The following is a 22,590-nucleotide window of genomic DNA, read 5'->3' as shown; positions in this document are numbered from 1 at the left end:
GAAAAATCTAAATCTGAAGTTCATTTAGATTTTCTAAATTAATTTAGAGTTTCTGCTGCAATATTTTTACTCTTTTTATGCCTCTCTTCCCTCCCTGCTTGATTTGAAATTAGGTTTAATTTTGTCTTTTCGCTCTTGTCTTGCCATACTGCTGGCATTATTTTATTTTTATTTTATACCTTACTTTAATTTATATGATTATATTTCAAGCATCATGTAGAGGAATATGCTTTTTGCTGCCCCTGATGTATGCTGTACCCTCCTTTTTATTTTTATTATGAAATATTCCGTTTTTCCAACTATTTCAACATTATTTAAATATATATATATATAATAGGAGCAATTAATAAATATCTTAAGCAATATAGTACAGATCGGATTAATGCCATCTATTATAGATAGAACATTACATCCGTCGTAATATTATATTTGATTATAGTCTAAGTAGATAAGGTACATGCTGTTTAATGGTATATTATGTTAGAATTTTTTATGTGGTGTCCGAAAATATAATACTGATACCATATAAATATAAAGAAATATGTATACCGGCTAGCTGCCCAGTAAAAAATATATACCTGTATATCAAGGCACCAAAAAGCTATAATAGCCGATACCAGCCCCCATAGGCCAACCCTAGTAAAGAAAAATCATAAGTAAAATAAGGTAATAATAATATAACACAATGTGTTAATTATGGGTAGTAGGATACATTGAAAGGGACGTTATCAAGGGCTAACCCTCTCAATATATCCCTCCAATAATCAACAGAGCTATCAGTTTCTGTTGTCATCTGCCTGTATAACGTAGCCCAAAAATTAATATAAAAGTCTAATGGTTAGGTGTATAATTTAGTTGTTTACAGGCAAGATGACAATTAGCCCGACCGATAGTTAACAAATATATAAAGAAAACATGAAAAAGCAATTATATAGTATGGAGCGAAAAAGATAAAGAGAACTAATATCCATCCATAAAATTTTTTAATATAAAAGTCTAATGGTTAGGTGTATAATTTAGTTGTTTACAGGCAAGATGACAATTAGCCCGACCGATAGCTAACAAATATATAAAGAAAACATAAAAAAGCAATTATATAGCATGGAGCGAAAAAGATAAAGAGAACCAATATCCATCCATAAAATTTTTTACTTATGATTTTTCTTTACTAGGTTTGGCCTATGGGGGCTGGTATCGGCTATTATAGCTTTTTGGTGCCTTGATATATGGGTATATATTTTTTACTGGGCAGCCAGCCGGTATACATATTTCTTTATATTTATATGGTATCAGTATTATATTTTCGGACACCACATAAAAAATTCTAACATAATATACCATTAAACAGCATGTACCTTATCTACTTAGACTATCATCAAATATATATATATATATATACATATAAAACTGAAATTGAGAGTCATTCCACAAAATGCCTTTCACACAGAATATTCAGTTTATTAATTAGCATGCACAGCATTGTACATATATATACATGCCAACTTCTAATCAGAAACCATGACAATTTTTTGAAAAGCACATTTTAATGAGAATCGCAACACAGGAATTCTTTACCAACCAGAAGGACTAGTTACGTTCATGTTAAGGAAAAATTATAACCTTCCTGGATTTTTTTTTTTAATTGAATTTTTATAGGATAAAATGAACGTTAATTAATAACACGCAGTAATCTTCAAAGCATTACAGAAACAAGTCCAAAACAAAAACACATCTGAAAAAAATAAATGTCAGTCAGAAACACAAAAATCTACAGACAGATGATGATGCATCCATGACAATATTGTATATATTTAATGTTGGTATACAAATAGAAAACCATGTTATTTCAAATCCATGGGTGGCAAACATGTGGTTACTGAATATACTTTATTGTAAGTTTTGTGGACACCTAATTGTTAGGTTCATTAATTATATGATAATTTAAAAATTTGATATTGGAAATACAGATAATTTAAACTGATGCTGCTTACCTGTAGTATTTGATGTTGATAAAATTAAATCCATATGTCAGAAAACATTATTATAATTCATCCAAACAATAACAGTGGACACATGCAGTAATTTGGAATTTGGTATAAATTTAAATACAATGACACAGATGAATGTTTCTGAATGCCCACCTCTTAAAAAAAAAAGTAATAGTTCCCAACAGTAAACCAATGCTAACAAAGTTCTGCTAAGTCAAAGCCCTCCTGTGTGCATATTGCAGTATTTTCTTCACCTTGTGAAGATTTTAAATTTATTCTAAAAATTTTGAAACAGCAACTCTTTATTTTTTAGCATGTTTTTCAAGAAATAATATATATTCACAGAATTTAATCTGTTTTGAGTGGTATAATTATTTACAACCTATAAAACAATGAGTCCCCTTTTTTGGCTTTTCTTTTAATACTTCTGTGGCACTATTCCTCTGCTGCTAACTATAACAGCAGTATTGTCTGCACAGAATGCTGTATAGTATTCATAAATATAAATAAATATGAATATTAAAATGAAGGTGACTAGAAAATAAACTTTACCATTTGCTTCACATTGTATGCCATTTCCTGTTAGATTTTTTGGACAGGAACCACATATGAAACCTCGTCCTGGTGCTGCAACATCACTGCAAATCACCTCCGGGTAACAGGGATTTCTGGCACAGTCATCTATATCTATAAGGGGGGGGAAGGAACACAATATGTATTATCTATTTCATTAGAAAAAGATATATTACATAGATCCACAATGATTTTTGGATCTGTTTAATTATTTATTTAGTAATTTGTATATGCTAAGTCTCTTTTTCTCCATCAAATGTTCAGATTTTTGAATAAATATGCAAAAATGATATTGTATTTTAATGATTACTTGTTAATAATTAAAAATCAATAAATATTTAATAATTATAATTTCAATAAATTAGTGACCACTATTTACGGATTTTTCTAGCATGAGAATGAACAGTGAACCTTCCAGAAGTACCGAGAATGCACAGTGGCAAGATGGTATCAGTATATAAGTGAATGGCACACCACTAGAAAGCACCACTCTGTGTACTGTTTTAATTTGTACAAAACAATCCAAGTAAAGCTGTGCTTTATTTTTATGCTTTTCACTTCTGTAGTGCAGTATGGACAAGGGACTGTGTAAAAAACATCACTTTAAATTTATTATTAAAGATCTGTTATTCAAAAGTTTGTAAATGCTTCTAATTATGCCAGGACCAAGCACAAATTTAACACTGTAACCTCCACGTTAATGTGGGTACTTAGTCTGAAATCTTTAATTACACCCACTTAACTAAAGGCAGTTGCTGGTGTCTGAAGTGAGAAATAAAGTGATAATAATAATAAAAAATAAAAATAAACCTGACACATTTTACTACATTTGTAAATATTGACTTCATACAAAGTTTGTCACATTTGTATTGAACAGTTAAGAAAATTTAGTCAGGGTAAGAAAAAGTTTCTGCTTTTTTCTATTCCCAGAATCTGATATGAACCAACAAGTCAAAGATTGCTATTTCTGCTTATGAAAAGTGTATGGTCATAGTAATAAAAATAAAATGGACCTTTTCTTTTATACAAATCCACCAGCTATAGGACCTGTAATGCATGGACCTGATGTGCTTACACCTCATCACCAGAAATTCTCAATAAATTTCAACAGCAGATTCTGAATGTAACATACATGGTAACAGTGCCCAAAAATTAGAAAAATGATTTGGTTAAGAGATTTTAGTTCTGAAAATTTCTGCAGAGATCCTGGGATCTCTGCAGTATCATTTTCTTGGTACGGACACTATGAGGAGTTTGCACCATACTTTTCTCAAGAAGCTTCATTTGTATATTGCAGAAATATTTCCAAATTAATAACTACTTTAGGAACTCCAATATACAAATCAACCAAACAGTAAATTTTCATCAATTTCCCCAAAACTAGACTGAAAGTCATTTTTCCTTCATAAGGGGAACATTTATGCTTCTGTTCCAACTGCATATTCAATTCACTTAAAGGAGACAAATGAATCTTAAAACTTCTTAAAAAAGTTAAATATGACAAATGAGATTAGCTACTGTTGGAGAGACTTCAGTTTCTATGTACACTGTCAGCAACCAGGTTTTGAAACAGTCTTATACTAGGTTTAAAAAAAAAAACAGAATCAAATGTGACAGTCTAGTAAAAGCCCTATTACCTCCAACTTCATAATAAATTAGGATTAATGAAGCAATTTTTAAAAGCTTTATACATGGATGTATCTTTCCAATAAATTTCCAAGTTTATTTGATGTGAAACACAAAAAGAATTTCACTGAGCCACAGATGACTTTAATGTTAACCTGCAATGGAAAAGGTCACTTAATATATAAAAAAAAGTAAAATGAAAAGTTATAAAACATTTAAAAGTAAAAACAACATAATAAATTAACGTTTGCTGTTTCCTGAATGCAAATATGCAGCTTCAGATTTTAATCCACTTTGAGGGGGAACTACCCTGCTTTTAGAAGTTTTTCTTGCAATTTCACAGATGAAAAACTGGATATTTTTGTCAAGAAATCTTCAGAGCAGCCTGATTAATTCAGTCATGGTGAGAAGAAAGCCCAAAAATGTTTCTATCCTTTCCAATCCAGATTGATTCAAAATTCCATGGTTTTCGATCCCAGGTCAAAAAAGTTGTCGGAAAAGCCAGTAACGAAAGCATTAAAGGAAGTAAAAATATCCACAATTCTGATCATAATTCTAATAGTCAATGAGTTGCATCATTGACTATATTAGAATTAAAATGAACCTACAGAAAAATAAGTATGATTTTATGCTCCTGGTCATGCAAGTGAAATCTACAGATGGAAAAACTATTACAATTTGAAAAGATTGCACTTCATTTCCCTTTGAATAAAGCTTCATGGTGTATCAGCTCCAAGGGTTTATTTCAAGTGGGCATAAAAAACATACAACAGTGTAAACTTTTATTAAAAAGGATATTTTCAATTAAAGTACATTTATATAAAATATAGAATTATACAATCCCATTCATAGTCACTACTCAAACACCAAACAAAACTTACCTATGCAACGAAAGCCATTTCCTGTCATGCCATTAGGACAGGATCCACAAATTACTTTGTTTTCCACACTAGTACAGGTTACGTTACGATAACACGGATTAGACTTACAAGCGTCCTCTTTTTGCTCACACAGTGTACCTATACAATAAAGTAAAAATTTTTTTTTTTTTTCAGAAAAAACTTATATGAAATATTTTACACAATGTGTTATATGATAATGTGAAATTAAGCATTTTGTATAAAACTAAAACATGCAGTTTTCTTTATTCCATTTACTAATTCTTTATTTTGACATTCACATATCCATTTAGAGACAATATACAAGAACTTAATAATGACATCAAGGGTCCAATATTCCTCCCACAGCTACTTAGCTGAAACAATTTCCTCTCCCTTCTTCCTTTCAGTTTGGGAGTGAGAATTAAAATCATTTAATTCTCACTCTCATTTTTGTTTTCCAATTTTTATGTCATACAAGACTGACTCAATATTACACTGACAATCATGTATACTGGCTTTTTCTGAGAGTGTAATCTATGAAGATGGAATAAATTCAAAAACTGAGAAAAATAAAACCAAGGCTAGTTCTCCCTGAACTTTTATTCGACCTACATAAAAAAAGAGGTCCAAAGATAAATGTAGACCAATACAGCAAACTGTGTAAAGTTCCATCTCAGAGCAAGTCCATTGGATCTCTCACTGATATTAGCATTAGCATTAGCATTGGTAGTAGCAAATGATGCAAGAAAGCAAGCTGATACAGCACTGGCCAAAAAAAAAAAAAAACCTCCCATTTCACCTATTCATTACTTCCAATAGTTTGTCTAATTATTCCTTGAATCTATTTAAGATATCAACTTCCACAACAACAGATGAAAGTTTGTTTCAGCAATTAACCACACCTGCTGGCCAAAGGCAAACTTCTGCACATCTGTTCTGCAACCGCACTTCTTCAATTTCAATTTCTGCCCCCCCCCTCATGTCTGTAGTCTAAGCAAGAGGCTGGCGCCTCCATAGCCAGGTGGGAAGGAGCAGCGGTGCGTAGCACACGCTTCTTGATTAGACCGGGGTTCGAGCCCGTCACCACCAAATACGGAAGATGCGGAAAGGTCAGGAAATGACCACCGCATCTCCCGGAGCAATATGGCCTTAGTTGCTAATGCTCCTAAAAAAAAAAACCAAACCAAATAACTAAGCAAGAGGAAGAATTCCATCAGCATTGAGCTTGCTCAATCCATTCAAAGCTTTCATTTGCCATTTTCTCAGCCCATCTGCCTAACTTTTCTAGATCCTGTTGCAGTAGCATACTGTCATTCCTGTCATTAACCACCCTGCCAACCTTTGTAGCATCTGAAAACTTGGACATTAAGCCTGATATGCCTTCATTAATTTCATTGATAAATACAGAAAACAACAATGGGCCCAACACTGAGCCCTGGGGAACTCCACTAATAATATTAGTCCATGAAGAACAATGTTCATTGACAGCAGCAACTTGCCCTTAATGCCGCATGCTCCACTTCAAATGTCAAACCAATTGGACTATGAGAATGTGTGATTATATGTCTTTTACTAGATAGTATTTGTGTTCCAATGCTTTCTCCATCAATGTGCATATCAATCCTAGCTTTTCTAATGATTCTAAGTGAATTGTCAATTTCCACACCTGTTCTCTCTTTCTCTCATATCAGGCTTAATCTTCAAGTTTATAGATGATACAAAGGTTGGCAAGGTGATTAATGACAGGAATGATGGTATGCTACTGCAACAAGATATGGAAAAGTTAGGCAGATAGGCTGAGAAATGGCAAGTGAAGTTTAATATTGACTAATGCAAAGTACTGTATATGGGTAGCAGTAACCCCAGAGTAATGTACGAACTGTACGGTACTACACTCAATTGAAAAAGACCTGGGAGTAATTGTGCAGTTGGATATGAAGTTCTCTGAGCAATACAGACAGATTGCCAGGACAGCTCATGGGGTTTTGTCTATGATATACAGGAATTTTGCTAGCAGGGATAAGGAGGTGATTATCCCATTGTAACAGCAATGGTCAGACCACACCTTAAGTACTGCATACATGTCTGCAGGCCTCATTTTAGGAAGGATGTAAAGCTGCTGGAATGAGTACAAAGAAGGGCAAAGAGATTGGTGAGAAGAACAAAGGGGTGCTCTTACCAAGAAAGGCTTCAGTTCTGCAAATTTTAGCATCTGGAGACTAGGCACCTGTGAAGTGATCTAACTGAGGTGTTTACACTTTGAATGGATTGAGCAAGTTCAATGCTGACAAGACCACACACGAGGGGGCACAAATTCAAATTGAGAAAGGACAGTTGCATAGATGTGTGGAAGTTTGCCTTTAGCTAATGGGTGGTTGATCGTTGAAACAAACTTCCATCTGCTGTTGTGGAAGTTGATAGTTCAGATAAACTATTGGAAGGTATGAACAGGCGAAATGGGAGGTGTCTTTTTTTTCTTTTTTTTTTTTGCTGATGCCAAATAAGCTTGCTTTCTTGCATCATTTGCCACTGCCAATGCTAAAAACTCCATTACTTGAAAAATAAGATCAATTACAAACCTGAGTATTCTGCTGGACATCTACATATGAAACCACTGCTGGTGTCTACACAAATTCCATGAATACAAGGAGAAGATCTACAGGGATTATTCTTCTGCTCACAGTAAGTGCCTAGGTATATATATTTAAATAAAATTAATTTTCATATTTTAATGTTTAATCTATAATCTAAAATCTATATACAGAAGTTGAATAAAAAAATTCAAACTCTAATCACTTCTATGTAGTGAAATCAATCATGTTAAATTTCAATAATGAATATATTACAGTAAAAAATTAATTTAATACAATTCAAATAATTGTTATGTCATTCAATTAAATATGAAGGGTGAACTACAGAACAATTTATTTTAACACCAATATCATATTCAGATTCCCTAATAATATCATAAATACTATATACCTGAATATTCTGGTAGGCAATGGCAAGAAAAGCCAATATCACTTGACAAACAGGACCCATGAACACAAGGATTTTCAACACAAAAATCAATTTTATCTTCACAATAGGTACCTAAAAAAAGGAGCGAAATAAGCCAGGGGTAGATAAATTATAATCATTAAATAATTATTGAAAAAGTTATCTTTTTCCTTGACTTTCTATGTATCCTTGGTACTAAGCACACCTTGAGTTCATTTATCTTTTGCATAAAAGTCAATTATTAAACAAATCAAATTAAATTGCTTTTTTAGCTGATGCTGTATAAGCTTGCTTCCTTGCATTCCTTTATTCCATTGCTACTGATAATACTATTAAATAATAAATCAATTTGGAGGCATCTGTGGAAGTAAAGTGGCTTCACTGATTTCCAAGTATTTGTAAAATCTGAGTGTTGATACAAACCTGACATCACAAACCTGATAATATTTATGACCTTTCTGATGGCAGAATGGGTTAACCAGTCATGTGCATTTCCCCCCTCCCATTCTGCAAAGAAGAAACAAGATCTGTGAAAATATATATTAATTATAGACATTCATTATATACTCTTATTGGAGGTGCAAAAGAGGAATGGGCAATCAGCTAATTAGTCAACTTTTCTACACTTAAGATTGCAGGGGAAAGATAATCTGGCTTATAAGGCTGGAAATGATAGAGGACAAGTTGTTCAGAATCTGCACTGAAAGGACATAAGCTGTTGTAATTCCTCTTTAACATAATGAAAACCCTAGTTTCTGGGAGAAAGCAAATCAAAATACTTTCTTTTGTAGATAGCAAATCAAAAATTGATTTGCTAAAACAATTAAAAACATAAGAGCTGTTCATCAGAGCTAATCTTTTCAACATAACACTGCTATCAAAAATCATATATGGGATAACTGGAAAGATTAGCTCTGAAAGGATTAGCTCTCCTCAAATCTGATCAATAGTTCTTATATTTTTAATTGCTGTCAATCCAATGTGTATCTTTACTGTTAGTAATGCATTCATTATTATCATATGCTTAGCATTATGCTAAACATATTATACTGAAGCCAAATAATTTGTCACTATCTGCACCATGATGGAACGTCACCACTCAGAACTGGTGCCCGTGTGCCATGCATGCATTGCATCTTCCTTGGCATTTACTACATTTGCCTATTTATTCTAAGTATTTAACCAATTGTTTTTAAATTTAGATAAATTTCTCATCTCCACAAGAATACATAGAAAAAAAAAAACAAACAGCTTTTAGAGTTTATCCACTAACCTGTGAAACTAGGAGGACATAAACAGATGTATTCTCCTGTTCCAGAGTCTAGGCCTGGGGGTTTCATGCAAGTAGCTCCATTTTCACATTTACATGGCACAACTTCAATCTACATAAAGAGTTCAGATTCTGCTATCATATCTAAATATCCAAAAACAATTCCTTTTAAACAAAATGTTTCTAAAAGACATTTATGATCTAAATCTTGTGCGAAAGGCATGAATGGGTAGACAATTAACTTTAAAGTAATAAAAACATTCAACTCCACATGATAAACTGGTTCTTAGGTATAGTGCAATTCTACAAAATAAGTTCTTCCAAATAATCAGATAATCTTGTTCAAAATCTAATGACGTTTGGTCTTTGTTATCAAGTCTAAAGAGGATAAAAAGACAAGAAAATAGTATTATTAAATAAAAGAATTTTAAAACCCAAATTAGCATAACACTTCAGTCAAAAACTGATATTTTAGATATTTGTAACATAACCAAATTACAGAAACTGAAATTATAAAAGACAATTGGGTATTTTAAATAAAATGGTTTAAGTTTATTACCTACAGCTACAATTTCAATATAAGATTAGTCACCATGCAGAGTAGAACATATTTTAGTCATGTGTTCTGGTAAGTTTTCCCCTCCTTACTATTAAGTTTTTTTATTAACATTTAGTAAAAGGGCTGATAATTTCTGTACATTGTCTTCTGTTAACAACCATTGCAACTATTTTATTTAAAATACCCAATTGTCTTTTATAATTTTTTGTTTCTGTAATTTAGTTAAGTTATCCTTAGCATTATGCTAAACATATACTGAAGCCAAATAATTTGTCACTATCTGCACCATGATGGAATGTCCCCACTCAGAACTGGTGCCCATGTGCCATGCATGCATTGCATCTTCCTTGGCATTTACTATATTTGCCTATTTATTCTAAGTATTTAACCAATCGTTTTTTATAATAGTTTTTTACAGAGGTGTTATGCTAATTTGGGTTTTAAAGATTATATTAGCCCTCCTTCAATTTCTACTCTCTTCACTCTTGATAACAGAGTTCAGAGAGTTCCAAAATGTTGCTGGATTCAGGGCAAGATTATATGGCTATTTGGAACTTATTTCAGAGTAATTATACTTCACTTAGGGACCAATAAATTATAATTTTGTCATTTATTATTATTATTTTATTATTAGCATTATTAGTGTTCTGTATTAAGAAATATAATTAAGTTATAATTTTCAATTTAGCAGTTAAAATTTATTTGATTATAACTGGTCAAATTTATTTCTTTATTTATTTCGTATGATGTGAGCAATACACGAAGGAACCAGTTTTTTTTTTCTGCTTCCTTCGTGTATCGTGGCCGTGAAATCCAAACGTAACTGGAGGTGCAGCACCATCGTGATACCCAAGCCTCGGGTATCACCATCGAACCCGCGACCTTTGGGTTGCCAGGCAGGCACTTTACCCACCTGGCTAGCCTGGTCGGCACTGGTCAAATTATAAGCTGTAACTAAACTTTAATTTTCAAAATAAAATCATAGAATTTCACAGCTACTTTGACTAACTGTGAAGTTCTGTAAAGTTTTTCAGCAAAAGTAAAAGCAAAATGTTGCTGGATTCAGAGCTAAGTAATAAACAAGGGCCAAGTAAATAAATAACAAGCAACTAAATTTTAAAATGAATAGTCTGCATTTTAGTGAATGCTTAGACTAAGAAATTTAGCGGACACTTAGACTAAGAAATTTATGATTATGAATAAGAATAAGTTGACACAAAGATCTAAGAGATCCATCTATAACTTTAATAAAATTCTTGTTTTACCTTAAAAATTCTTTTCGTTTACCTCTAAAGTAAAATCTGTAACCATATTGCAATCATCAGCAATGGCTAAATTAAAGGATTCATAACTCGGCGAAGATGAGTCTATACTATTTAATTCTGCTGTCCACTCAAATGCTCCTCTGGATGACAATGAAGCCCCAGGAATATGATCCAATAATCTGAATGTAACTCCATCACCCTCAGCATCATATGCAGTAAACTGATAAGTAAAATGTTCCCCATCAAAGGCTTTGAAAGAATCCAGTGGGACTGTAAACAAAGGGGCTGCATTCCCTAAAAATGTTAAATTGTAATAAATAAATTAAGTTAATACAAAGTGAAAAGTTATAGAAAATTTAAAATTGCTATGATTTTACACTGGAAGAAAAACTTATCATCAATAGTAATTTCATAATCTTCAATGCCTAACAGACATCCAACACACTTAAAAAAATATACTTTAATTACAACTGCATAGCTTTCTAAAATCAATCAAAACTTCAAAATTAACATTTTGAATATCAAGGTATTAAACAATTAATATTGAAGGAACTGAAGATTATTTACATTTGAAGAGTTTATTATAAAAAAAAAAAAAAAGATTGCTTACATGGATTAGTAGTCCAACCATTCTTCACAAATGTAGGAAAGCAAATTTCACATCCATTTTCAGGGTTTTTCACTTCTTGGTGAACACATTTCCCTTTAATTACACAAATATCTGGCTAGCAAGAAAAGGGATAACTAGCTGTAAATGTAAATAGTGTTTGATAAATTGTATATAAACTCAACATAACCTAATACACGAAAGCTTTACACATCTCACTTAGAGGTATCTATATTATTTTCCTGATTACCAGAATATTACTTCCATCATTTGCCACTACTAATACTAATACTAACACAAGAAAAGTAGAACAAGCATTAAGGGAAAACAAAGGATTTAAATCAGCAGCCATGAGCAGTAATACAGAAAGACAAATGATACTGAAACTGAAGAATAGCGATGGTGTACTTATAAACAGCAGAGAAGGCATAATTCAAATAGCAGAAGACTACTATAGAGAATTATACAAGGAGCGAGAGAATGATGCCAGCAGTGGGGAAGATGGATTGCAAAGTAGCAACACACACAACATACCCGATATTCTTCCTGATGAGGTAGAACATGCATTGAAGAAAATGAAGAATCAGAAAGCCCCGGGGGAAGATGAAGTTACTGTAGAGTTGTTAAAATTTGGAGGAAGAGCTATAACACAAAAACTGGCAAGACTCTTCACAAAGTGCATTAGAAAAGGTGTGACGCCTAAGCAGTGGAATAATGCAATCATAGTTTTGCTGCATAAGAAAGGAGATAAACCAGAAATTGGAAATTATAGACCAATTAGCTTGTTATCCCACATCTACAAGTTGTTCACAAGGGTCATTACTAACAGATTAGAAAGAATACTTGATGAGAATCAACCGAAAGAGCAAGCTGGCTTTAGGACAGGATTCTCAACTATGGATCACCTTCACATAATATCACAGCTAATGGAGAAAGCAAATTAATATAAAACATCATTATGCCTGGCATTTGTGGATTATGAAAAGGCATTTGACTCCATACAGCATAAGGCAATGTTTCAGGCACTGGAAAGACAAGGCATAAATACCCTATATATTATGATTTTGAAGAAAATATATGAGAGTGCTACCTCCTTTATTAGACTAGACAAAGACAGTAGGAAATTTAAAATCGAGAAAGGAGTTCGACAAGGAGACACAATATCTCCGAAGCTGTTTACTGCTGCCCTTGAGGAAGCTTTCAGAAGATTAGACTGGTCGCAGAAAGGAGTCAATGTGAACGGAGAGTACCTAAGCCATTTACGATTTGCAGATGACATTGTGGTCATAAGCCATGATCCCAAAGAATTAGAGGAAAATCTTAATCAGTTATGCACAGTTAGTAAGGATTTTGGACTAAAGATGAATATGGCTAAAACAAAAGTAATGATGAACAAGTATGACACAGAAAGGGAAATAATGATTGAAGGAGCAGTAATTGAAAAGGTGGAGTCATATACTTATCTGGGACAAGTTATTAGCTGTAATAATGATAAATGGCTGGAAGTCAAGAGAAGAATAAATTTTGGATGGATAGCATTCAGGAAATATAGTCACATACTGAAGAGCAATATCCCAGTTTGTCTGAAATGTAAAATAATGAACCAATGTATACTTCCCACCATGACTTATGGAAGTGAAACTTGGGCACTCACCAAAAGAATGGAAGAGAAGCTGAGAACTACACAGCAAAGAATGGAACGAATCATATTGGGAATCAGACTGTTAGATAAGAAGAGAAACACATGGATTAGGCAGCAAACTCAAGTAAAGGACATTCTTATCAAAACTAAAGAACTAAAATGGTCTTGGGCAGGACACATAGCTCGAAGACATGATGACAGACGGACTAAGAAAATAACAGAATGGTACCCAAGAGGAGCTAGAAGAAAACTTGGAAGACAAAGGCGGAGATGGATAGATGAAATTCATAAGTTTTTGGATAGTAAATGGATGGCCAGTGCTCAAAACAGAAGGAACTGGAAAGTTGCTGGAGAGGCCTTCATCCTGCAATGGATTGAAAATGGCTGATGATGATGAATACTAATACTAAATTTAATGTCCAAAACTGATGTTGATGCATAGGTTGGTAAGGTGGTTAATGACAGAATCAGTGTATGCTACTGCAACAAGACCTAGGAAAATTAGATGGGCTGACAAGTTGCAATTGAGATTTAACATTGATAAATGCAAGTAGCAGTAGTAGTAATGGCATGTGATGCAAGAAAGCAAGTGTATGAGCTTATGCAGCATCAGCCAAAAAAAAAAAAAAAAAAAAATCACACCATTCCCTCCAAATGCCTGTCCAGTTCCTCCTTAAATTTATTTAACCTATCAACTTCCACAACGACAGATGGAAGTTTGTTCCACCAATTAACCACCCGCTGGCTAATGGCAAATTTCTGTACATCTATTCTACATCTGTCTTTTCTTAATTTGAATTTATGCCCCCTTAGGTTCATAATCTGAACAAGTGGAAGGATCCCATCAGAATTCAGCATGCTCAACCCATTCAAGGCCTTATACACCTCAATCAGATCACTGCGCAGGTGCCTAGTCTCCAGCCACTGCAATTTGCAGAACTTAAGCCTCTCCTGGTAAGAGGATCCCTTCATTCCCCTCACCAATCTTGTTGCCCTTCTCTGTACACGCTCAAGCAAATCTACATCCTTCCTAAAATGAGGCCTCCAGACCTGTACGCAGTACTCAAGGCGTGGCCTGACCATTGACTTATATAGAGGGACAATCACCTCCTTTTCCCTGCTAGCAAAATTCCTATATATCATTGACAAAACCCCATGACCTGCCCTGGCAGCCTGTCTGCACTGCTCTGAAAACTTCATATCTGACTGCACAATTACTCCCAGGTCTTTTTCATTTTCTACCACCTTAAGTGTAGTACCACGCAGTTGGTATGTTTCTCTGGGGTTACTTCTACCCATATGCAGTACTTTGCATTTGTCAAGGTTAAACTTCAAAATTATTATCTAGATCCTGTTGCAGTAGCACACTGCTATTACTGTCATTAACAACTCTGCCAACCTTTGTATCATCTGCAAACTTCAACACTAAGCCTGATATACCTTCATCAATATCATTGATAAATATACAAAACAACAGTGGACCCAACATCAAACTCTGCGGGACTCCACTAATAACATTAGTGGAGATACTGCATATGGGCAGCAGTAATCCCAGGATAACATACCAATTAGGTGATACTGCACTCAAGGTGGTGGAGAATGAAAGAGCCTTAGGGGTAATTGTACATTCGGACACAAAGTTCTCTGAGCAGCGTAGACAGGCTGCCAGAGCATTCATAGGGTTCAGTAAATGATGTACAGAGAACTTTGCTAGCAGGGATTAGGAGGTGATTATCCCAATGTATAAAGCAGTAGTTAGGCCACATCTTGAGTACTTCATACAGGTCTGGAAGCTTCATTTTAAGAAAAATGTGGATTGCTTGCAACACAGGTGCAGAGAAGAGCAACTAGATTATTCAAGAACACAAAGGGGAATTCTTAACACAAAAGACTTCAGTTCTGCAAATTGGATCACTTGGAACCTATGCACTTGCAAGGATACCTGATTAAAGTGTTTAAGGTTTTACATGGATTGAGTAAATTTAATGATGATGGTATTCTAACTCTTTTTCATACAATGCACATAAGGGAACAAACTTAAACTGAAAAAGGAGCTGCATGATAGATGTGCAAAAATTTGCTTTCAGCCAGAGAGTAACTGTTGGGAAAAGCTACCAAATGGTATTGTGAAAGTGGGTAGTTTGAATAAATTTAAGGAAGAATTAAACGAATTATTAAAAAGGATAGACAGATGAGGCAGGCAGTGAATTTTTTTTTTTTTTTGGCTGATGCTGTATAAGCTTGCTTCCTTGCATCTTTTGCCTTACTACCTACTAATAAGAATACATAACTTTTAATTTCAAAACCACAAAAGTTCTACATAGAAGTATCATATTGTTTTCCTGATTACCAGAACATATACTTTTCAATTCAAAGTGATACGGAAAAAAATATCCATCATCTTTTCTTTCACCAAAACTCTGTAGAATGCTTCTATTCATATTTTGCAGCACCACTGATGTGATCTCACAGCTTATTATAATAGTATAATGGATATAATAGTATAAATCTCAACAAAACCAAAGGGGGGGGGGGGAGAGGAGCAACTCTACATTGTTCAATCCATTTTTTTTAAATTAATTCTTTGCATAAATTTTCTCCATATATAATCACCCTTGGTGAGTCAGCTACAGCTACTCTGCTCCTCAAATTATAGAGATATATTCATTAATTCTTAAGCAGATGAATAGAGTAATCATAATAGAATAATCATTTGTGTTTTATTTTTTTGCACCTTTCCCATGCTAAATTTCAAGCCTGGGCCTATTAACCTTTTCAGGAGTACCTATGTAAATTTATCTTGTGTGCGTGTGTGTGGACTCTGAGCAGTACATATGTAAATTTACATTTTCCAAGGTTATTTCATATATCAATTCAAATAAGGTGTCCATTAATTCTTTAAAATCTAAAAATTTCTGATTCAATTTTTTTTTAATAATTTCACTGAAATGTTGGGAAATCAGGTCAAAATAATTTTTAAAAAAAATATTTAAAGCATTTACATAACCAATTTTAATTTTTACAAAACTTCAAAATCACTATTGAGGACCCACAAAATGTGCAGAAAACTCTCTCTCATGAAAGAGTTAAGATTTTTTTTTTTCTTTTCAGTGTCATTTTAAAATATAATCTGTCAGGTTTAACCCCTAACAGGAAGTACAACAGCATAGAGAAAAATAGTGAATAAAAAGACTAATAGCCTAGGAGTGACTTGTACTATCATAGTAAGCTGTAAGCTCATTAGGTATAACAGATCTGGATGCTGATGAGGATGATGACAATGTTTGTTAGACAATTTTATATCATTTACTTTTCAGATATTAATATGTCAAAACAAGCCATCAACATTGTGAACACCCTTTCTCAATCTGACTGCTGCATTTTTCACTGAACATGAAAGAAGGCCCACAGGAAGACTGCCAGTCAGTTCCCTGATAATTTCATCAATAATTCTGGGCTTTTTGTTAAACTATATCTATGGTCCAGCCATCATTAAAAAAATGTGCATTTTTCATAAAATACTAAATTACAGTACAATTTAATATCTCAAGTAGGCAAGCCTAATGGTTGCTATGCCAAAACTCTGTGTTACACTCATTGAAGCACAATAAAATTATCAGATACTAACTTCTAACATTAAATGTGAAATGACTTCAAAAACAGTAAAGTTCCCTGCCATAAATCAACTGGAACATAAAAACAAACCAATTATTTATTTATTATTATTTTTTTAAATAATTACCTCTATTATGACATATGGATAGTTATAGAATGGTAGTGATCCCATTCAGCACACTGGACAGTTTTTTTTTTTTTTTTTTTTTAGGCACCTGGAAATGATATCTGCATTTGTTTAAAAAAATGTATCACTATATGAAAATTTACTTAGAAACTCCCTTTATGAAGGGAGTTTCTAAGTAAATTTTCTTAGGCACAGGCTCCAACTGTACCATCCTGGCTCTGGAGACATGCCTATTTAGAAATGATTACACCTGTACATATATAAACAATTTTAAACAATACAAAACAAAAAACAATTAATTTATTACAAATTGTATTAAACAAAACTTCAAAGATTAATTAAATGCCCACATCAGCTTGAGCAAGAAAATTAGATATTCATATAAAAATCTGCGAAACAGATAAGGTGATTTTGGATCATATGAGGTCTATTCAAAAGCTATCTGGATTATGCTTATTGTTCAAGGCTGAGACAACAGAACACACTGTGACAATGCATAAAATATATAGACATTAATAGACATATTGTCTCCTCTTTACCACAACACAGTAAGCTGATCACTTACTTATGGCAGTTTTATTGTCAGCCAACAATGAAGATACCATTTCACATCTTGTCGTATTTAAAAATGTTGGTCTGCAGTGAATGTTAAATTTTTAACACACACTAGAATTTACTGACTATGAGGGTGTTGCCCACCATGAATGTGCTCCAGAGAAATAAATAACTAAAAAAGTTCTACAATGAAGTTCTGAGATGCTTTGCGATGCAGTTAGAAGAAAAAGATGGAAAAGAACTCCAAAAACTGGCTGCTTCACCATGACAATGTGCCATTGCATTTACTGCTACATGTACAACAAGTACAAGCAGCAGAAAATTTTTGGCCAAATATTGAATCACTTGAAACAGGTGCCTAAGTCCAGCAAACTCATATACATCAATTGATGTACTACAAATCAAGGATAATATGATGGCCCAGATTTTGGCAATTTCAAACCTGGCTTTAAAGAAGTTCTGCTAAGAGTGGGAAAATTGAATCTAAGTGCATCACCTCAGAAAGAAACTATTTCAAAGGGGATTGCCCAACCCTGTAAGTATGCTTACTGCTACTATATCATAGCAGCTTAGATACACTTTCAACAGATCTTGTATTTTAAATCTATTGCCCTAGAAGTATTATGAAAATGGAAAACTTCACTAGCATCCATCTAAAAGATATATAAAAATAAATAAAAAATAAATAAAATTATACCTTATGCAAGCAAACTGGTGGATTCCCAGGACTGCATTTTTGACAAGATGAATCATACAGTACAACGTAAACAGGATTACTGAAATCCAAATTATCCTTACTGACCTGTGAAAAAAAGTTACTCCATTTAAATTGAGATACCAGACAGGAATAAAAGATAGGTTCTTATTATGTTTAGCAATGCAAAGGTTATCCATAATATTTATATTAAAAACAACTGTTAACCCATAAGTTCAAAATTTATTTTAGGAAATATCTCAAACTCCTATTAACTATATACCTTTTTAGAATGATGTATGGGGGCAATTTTCTGCTATCTGCAGTGATACATAAATACATAACATCATTTACTAAAGCAATACATATAGAATTATTTACATATACATCATTTTAACAGAGCAATTAGAACCTGTAAATGACATATGTGTAAACATCTATAATTAATACAGGTAGTTCTTGACTTTACGAGTTAATTCATTCCTAGTGTTCATTTCCCATAGACATAATGTTAAAAACAGTGATGTTCTCAACAATGAAATTTGACCGTAGTAATATTAAACAAAGGTCAACAAAACAATAGTTTTATGCTTAAGCAATGATTTATTTATCCAAAGAAATGAAAACAAAATTTTTAATTATAATTTCCTTTAAAATCAAGCAAATTATAATAATAAAGAAATTATTTATGTCATACAAAAGTTAAAGAATATTTATTCTTCATCGTCATCGACTGATGATGATGAATACTAATGAGATCACGTTTGCTTATGATCTCATATTTTGTTTCCAATGTTATTCCTTTTCGCTGTTTCTTTATTAATATCACTCTCCATAGTCTTACTTGGTTTTAGCATACTGTACAGTATTAATAAGCAGGATAAATTTGAAATAAGACGAGACAGTGAAAATGAAGAGCAACACAACCACTCTTTGTAACATCAGCGTGGTAAGTGCTTTATGTTATGTGAGTCAGTGAGACACCCATTTGCCTGAACAAACAAACAAACGCACAGTAGTACATATAGCTATACAATACTACCTTCTTCACTATTTCCCCATTTCATTACTCACTCCTTCAAATCTTTTTTTTTTTTTTTTTTTGGTCTCTGTCAGGAAGCTCAGGCAACCTTAGCAGAGGATAGCCAGAGTATAATGGCCAGCCTGGCTCACCTACCAGTGGTGGTGGTGGCAGGCAATGTGGGGTTCCACTAGGGGACCCTGTGGCCAAGCAGCCAGAGACACAACAACAGAACATAACACCATTCTGACACAAACCAGACACTACACTTTTCTGGTTTCTACAGAGGTTCTGTAATTCTTCACAAAGTACCATGGCGCAGTTGTGGGGGAACCACTGGTGGCGCCTTTCACAAAAATCTATGCCACTATACAATACTACCGTAGTACTGTATAGCTATGAGTGTGGCTATACAATACTACTGTATTTATGAAAAATATTGTATTTATGAAAAATATTATATTTATGAATGTTTAGCATTTATTTACTGTAATTAATGTTCATATTATCACTTTTGTTGATACTTGAAAAAAATAATTCGTAAATCTGGGAACTCTTGGTGATTCTCTCTCTCTCTCTCTCTCTCGGGGTAATTCGGATTTTTTTTTTTTTTTTGGCTGGTGCAGCATAAGTCTCAGGCTTCCTTACACCATATAGCTAAAATAAACTTATAATGTGGAAACTACCTGTACATGCTTATTCATAAAAATTTGCAATCTATGAAACCAGATGGATATACAGCTAGGCCTCGCATAACGCGAGTTCGATTAACGCGATATTCAGTTAACGCTATTTGAAAAATGATACCACTTTTCACTTTACACGATGCAAATTTTCAGTTAACGTGATCTTTTTTTTTTTTTTTTTTATGCGATAGTTGAAAAAGATTGGAATCGCGCATTAAGCTTACCGCGAGTCGTACGGTCAATAAACAAACGTTTGCCTGCTGCCCACCTCGGTGTGTTCCATCAACCATCGGAAGAAGACGTGTTTGTCTCCTGCTAATAAAGTCAATGCAGACTTGCATTTAAAAATTCAAATTTTTAAATGAGCCAGATGAAAATGTTACCGCGAAGGAGATAACGGTAAAAGAATTAGATGAAATCTTTTGTATCACATAGAACCTCAAACAAAAGGTTTGATGTTCTCTGCGATATTTATTTCGCCAGGGCCCAGAGAAGATTGTTGTCGGCTATTGGAAATTGATTGATGAAAAGAGAAAGTCAACACTGTTCAAATATTTCCGCAACAGTAATTTCTTCATTGTGTATTTTATGTCAGAGGTTCCCAAAGTTTCTCGGTTCACGGCGCCTTTAATGTCTCAGTAATTTTTTCAAGGTGCACCCAGACAAAAAGAAATACCTAACAGTTTCGTTTAGTAGTTAGGTCCAAACAACTTAATAAGAAATGCTGAAACTGTGAGCTACCTCGAGCTAGTAGGTCGCACGGTGTCTGACAGATGTCGAGTATCGCTGTGTTTCCCTCGAAAATTTAAAATATTTTGCGGCGCACAGTTTAAGAACCGCTGTTTTATGCAACAAACATTTAATTCCATAATTATTTTCATTATCTTTTACATTATATACAGTTAAAAAGTTATTTAAAAGGTATTTTTAAAATTCTTTATGGACATTCCAGAAGGTCAAGGACCAATTATAATTTTTCCTATTGGTTATGATATTTGATTAACGCATTTCCGTTTTGCGCGATGCGCTCGCGGAACGAATTAATCGCGTTAATCGAGGCCCGCCTGTACAAATGCATACTTCCAACACAATAAAATTTACTTTACTTTTTTTTTGCTTAGAGAATGATAGAACCTATGAAAGTAATCACTTGCATATACTGACTGTTTCTCTGACATGACCAAAATTTGATGGTTGTAGCCTGCAGAAAAAATAGGGAATCCTGTATATGAAAAATTCAGTATGGTATTTCTACCCATCTATTGTGTAATGTTACCACTTTGAAAATTTGTCTTGTTTTTCCAGCAAGTTTTTGCAACTTGTTAAAGCTTGAAATTAATAAAGAATTTAAGTACATACCGATTTATTTAGTTTTTTGGTAAATTTAGCCATTTTTAAGATAAATTAGAGAGAGAGAGAGAGAGAGAGAGAGAGAGAGAGAGAGAGAGAAATAGAGTTACAATGTGCTTTTATTTCAAAATAACAATGCAATACAGTCAAAAATATGCTTTTAAATATATTAAAATAATAAAACCAATTATATTCACAAATTAGCAATATGAAAACATTTAACTTAAGATAAAAATATGGTAAGAAAGCTACATGCATTAAGATAAATTAAGTATTAGGCAATATTACTGTTTACAAAGTAGATTATAAAACCTTGGTAATTCTGCCCATGATATGTACATCAACAACTTTAATGTCATGGTAGTTAGAGTTGCTTCTTCAAACTCCCTTTATTGAGACACAATGAGTTGCTTCTTTAAACAATGAAACAATGAGTTGCCTTCTTCAAACTCCCTTTATTGAGAAATATGTCTTTACCTGCTATTCGACTTCCTTTCCCACACTTAACCCCTTAGTACAGCTTAGTCCTCCTTCAGGTATAGTTGGAGTAAAAATTATGCATTTTAGTAGCCAAAATGCCAGGTAATTGAAAAAAATTAACATTAAAAAAAAAGCGATAAAATTATCAGAAAACTCTAATGAAAGAAAAGCTACAGAGGCTTTTGAAATAAGCAAGATCAACAATATCAAAGGGAGTGGAGGGTTGTAAATATTCCTGTAGTTCTACAAAATGGAAGTATTAAAGTGCCTGCATTTCAGGTTTTTTTCATTCAAGAAGCAGTCTCTGGTCTGGAAAAGAATTTCAAGTGAAAAAGTTTCTTGCATCAACTGAAAGGTTGGGGAGTTTGTGCAGTGAATAAAATGAGATATCAGAATATTTAGAGAACTCCTTCAAAGAACAATTTAGTGAAATGGATTCTCAAGAAAGAAATTTCTGTGGTCAAGTGCAAGTTCCCCATTTCTAGTAATATGCACTTGTTCCAGCAGGGGGGGGGGAGAGTTTGTGTGAGTACAACGGGTAAGAAGTTAACCCCATTTTTTATTAGAACTAAGCAATTTAAAAATCTAACAACAGCCAATGCTAGTGATTTTAAGAACAAATAAATAAGTATGAATGGTTGGTACATTATT

The 22,590-nt window shown here is 33.4% G+C and overlaps 1 protein-coding gene across 1 annotated transcript in view; it reads right to left on the bottom strand.

The window, feature by feature from the left end:
* LOC150075941 (von Willebrand factor D and EGF domain-containing protein-like) overlaps window positions 1-22,590 on the bottom strand; it is a 213,488-nt gene that overhangs the window by 49,649 nt on the left and 141,249 nt on the right. Inside the window, exons 16-23 of the mRNA XM_090388022.1 lie at window positions 18,406-18,510; window positions 11,773-11,887; window positions 11,185-11,456; window positions 9,342-9,450; window positions 8,051-8,161; window positions 7,648-7,758; window positions 5,069-5,206; window positions 2,541-2,675 (exon numbers count right to left, since the gene is read on the bottom strand). Of these exons, the coding sequence (XP_090244148.1) occupies window positions 2,541-2,675; window positions 5,069-5,206; window positions 7,648-7,758; window positions 8,051-8,161; window positions 9,342-9,450; window positions 11,185-11,456; window positions 11,773-11,887; window positions 18,406-18,510 (1,096 nt within the window). The remainder of the gene's footprint in view (window positions 1-2,540; window positions 2,676-5,068; window positions 5,207-7,647; window positions 7,759-8,050; window positions 8,162-9,341; window positions 9,451-11,184; window positions 11,457-11,772; window positions 11,888-18,405; window positions 18,511-22,590) is intronic.

This window comes from Mastigoproctus giganteus, chromosome 13, assembly GCF_048544385.1.
Source record: "Mastigoproctus giganteus isolate SK-2022 chromosome 13, ASM4854438v1, whole genome shotgun sequence".
NCBI classification, from domain to species: Eukaryota; Metazoa; Arthropoda; class Arachnida; order Uropygi; family Thelyphonidae; genus Mastigoproctus; species Mastigoproctus giganteus.
This window is presented reverse-complemented; position numbering and strand designations above follow the sequence as displayed.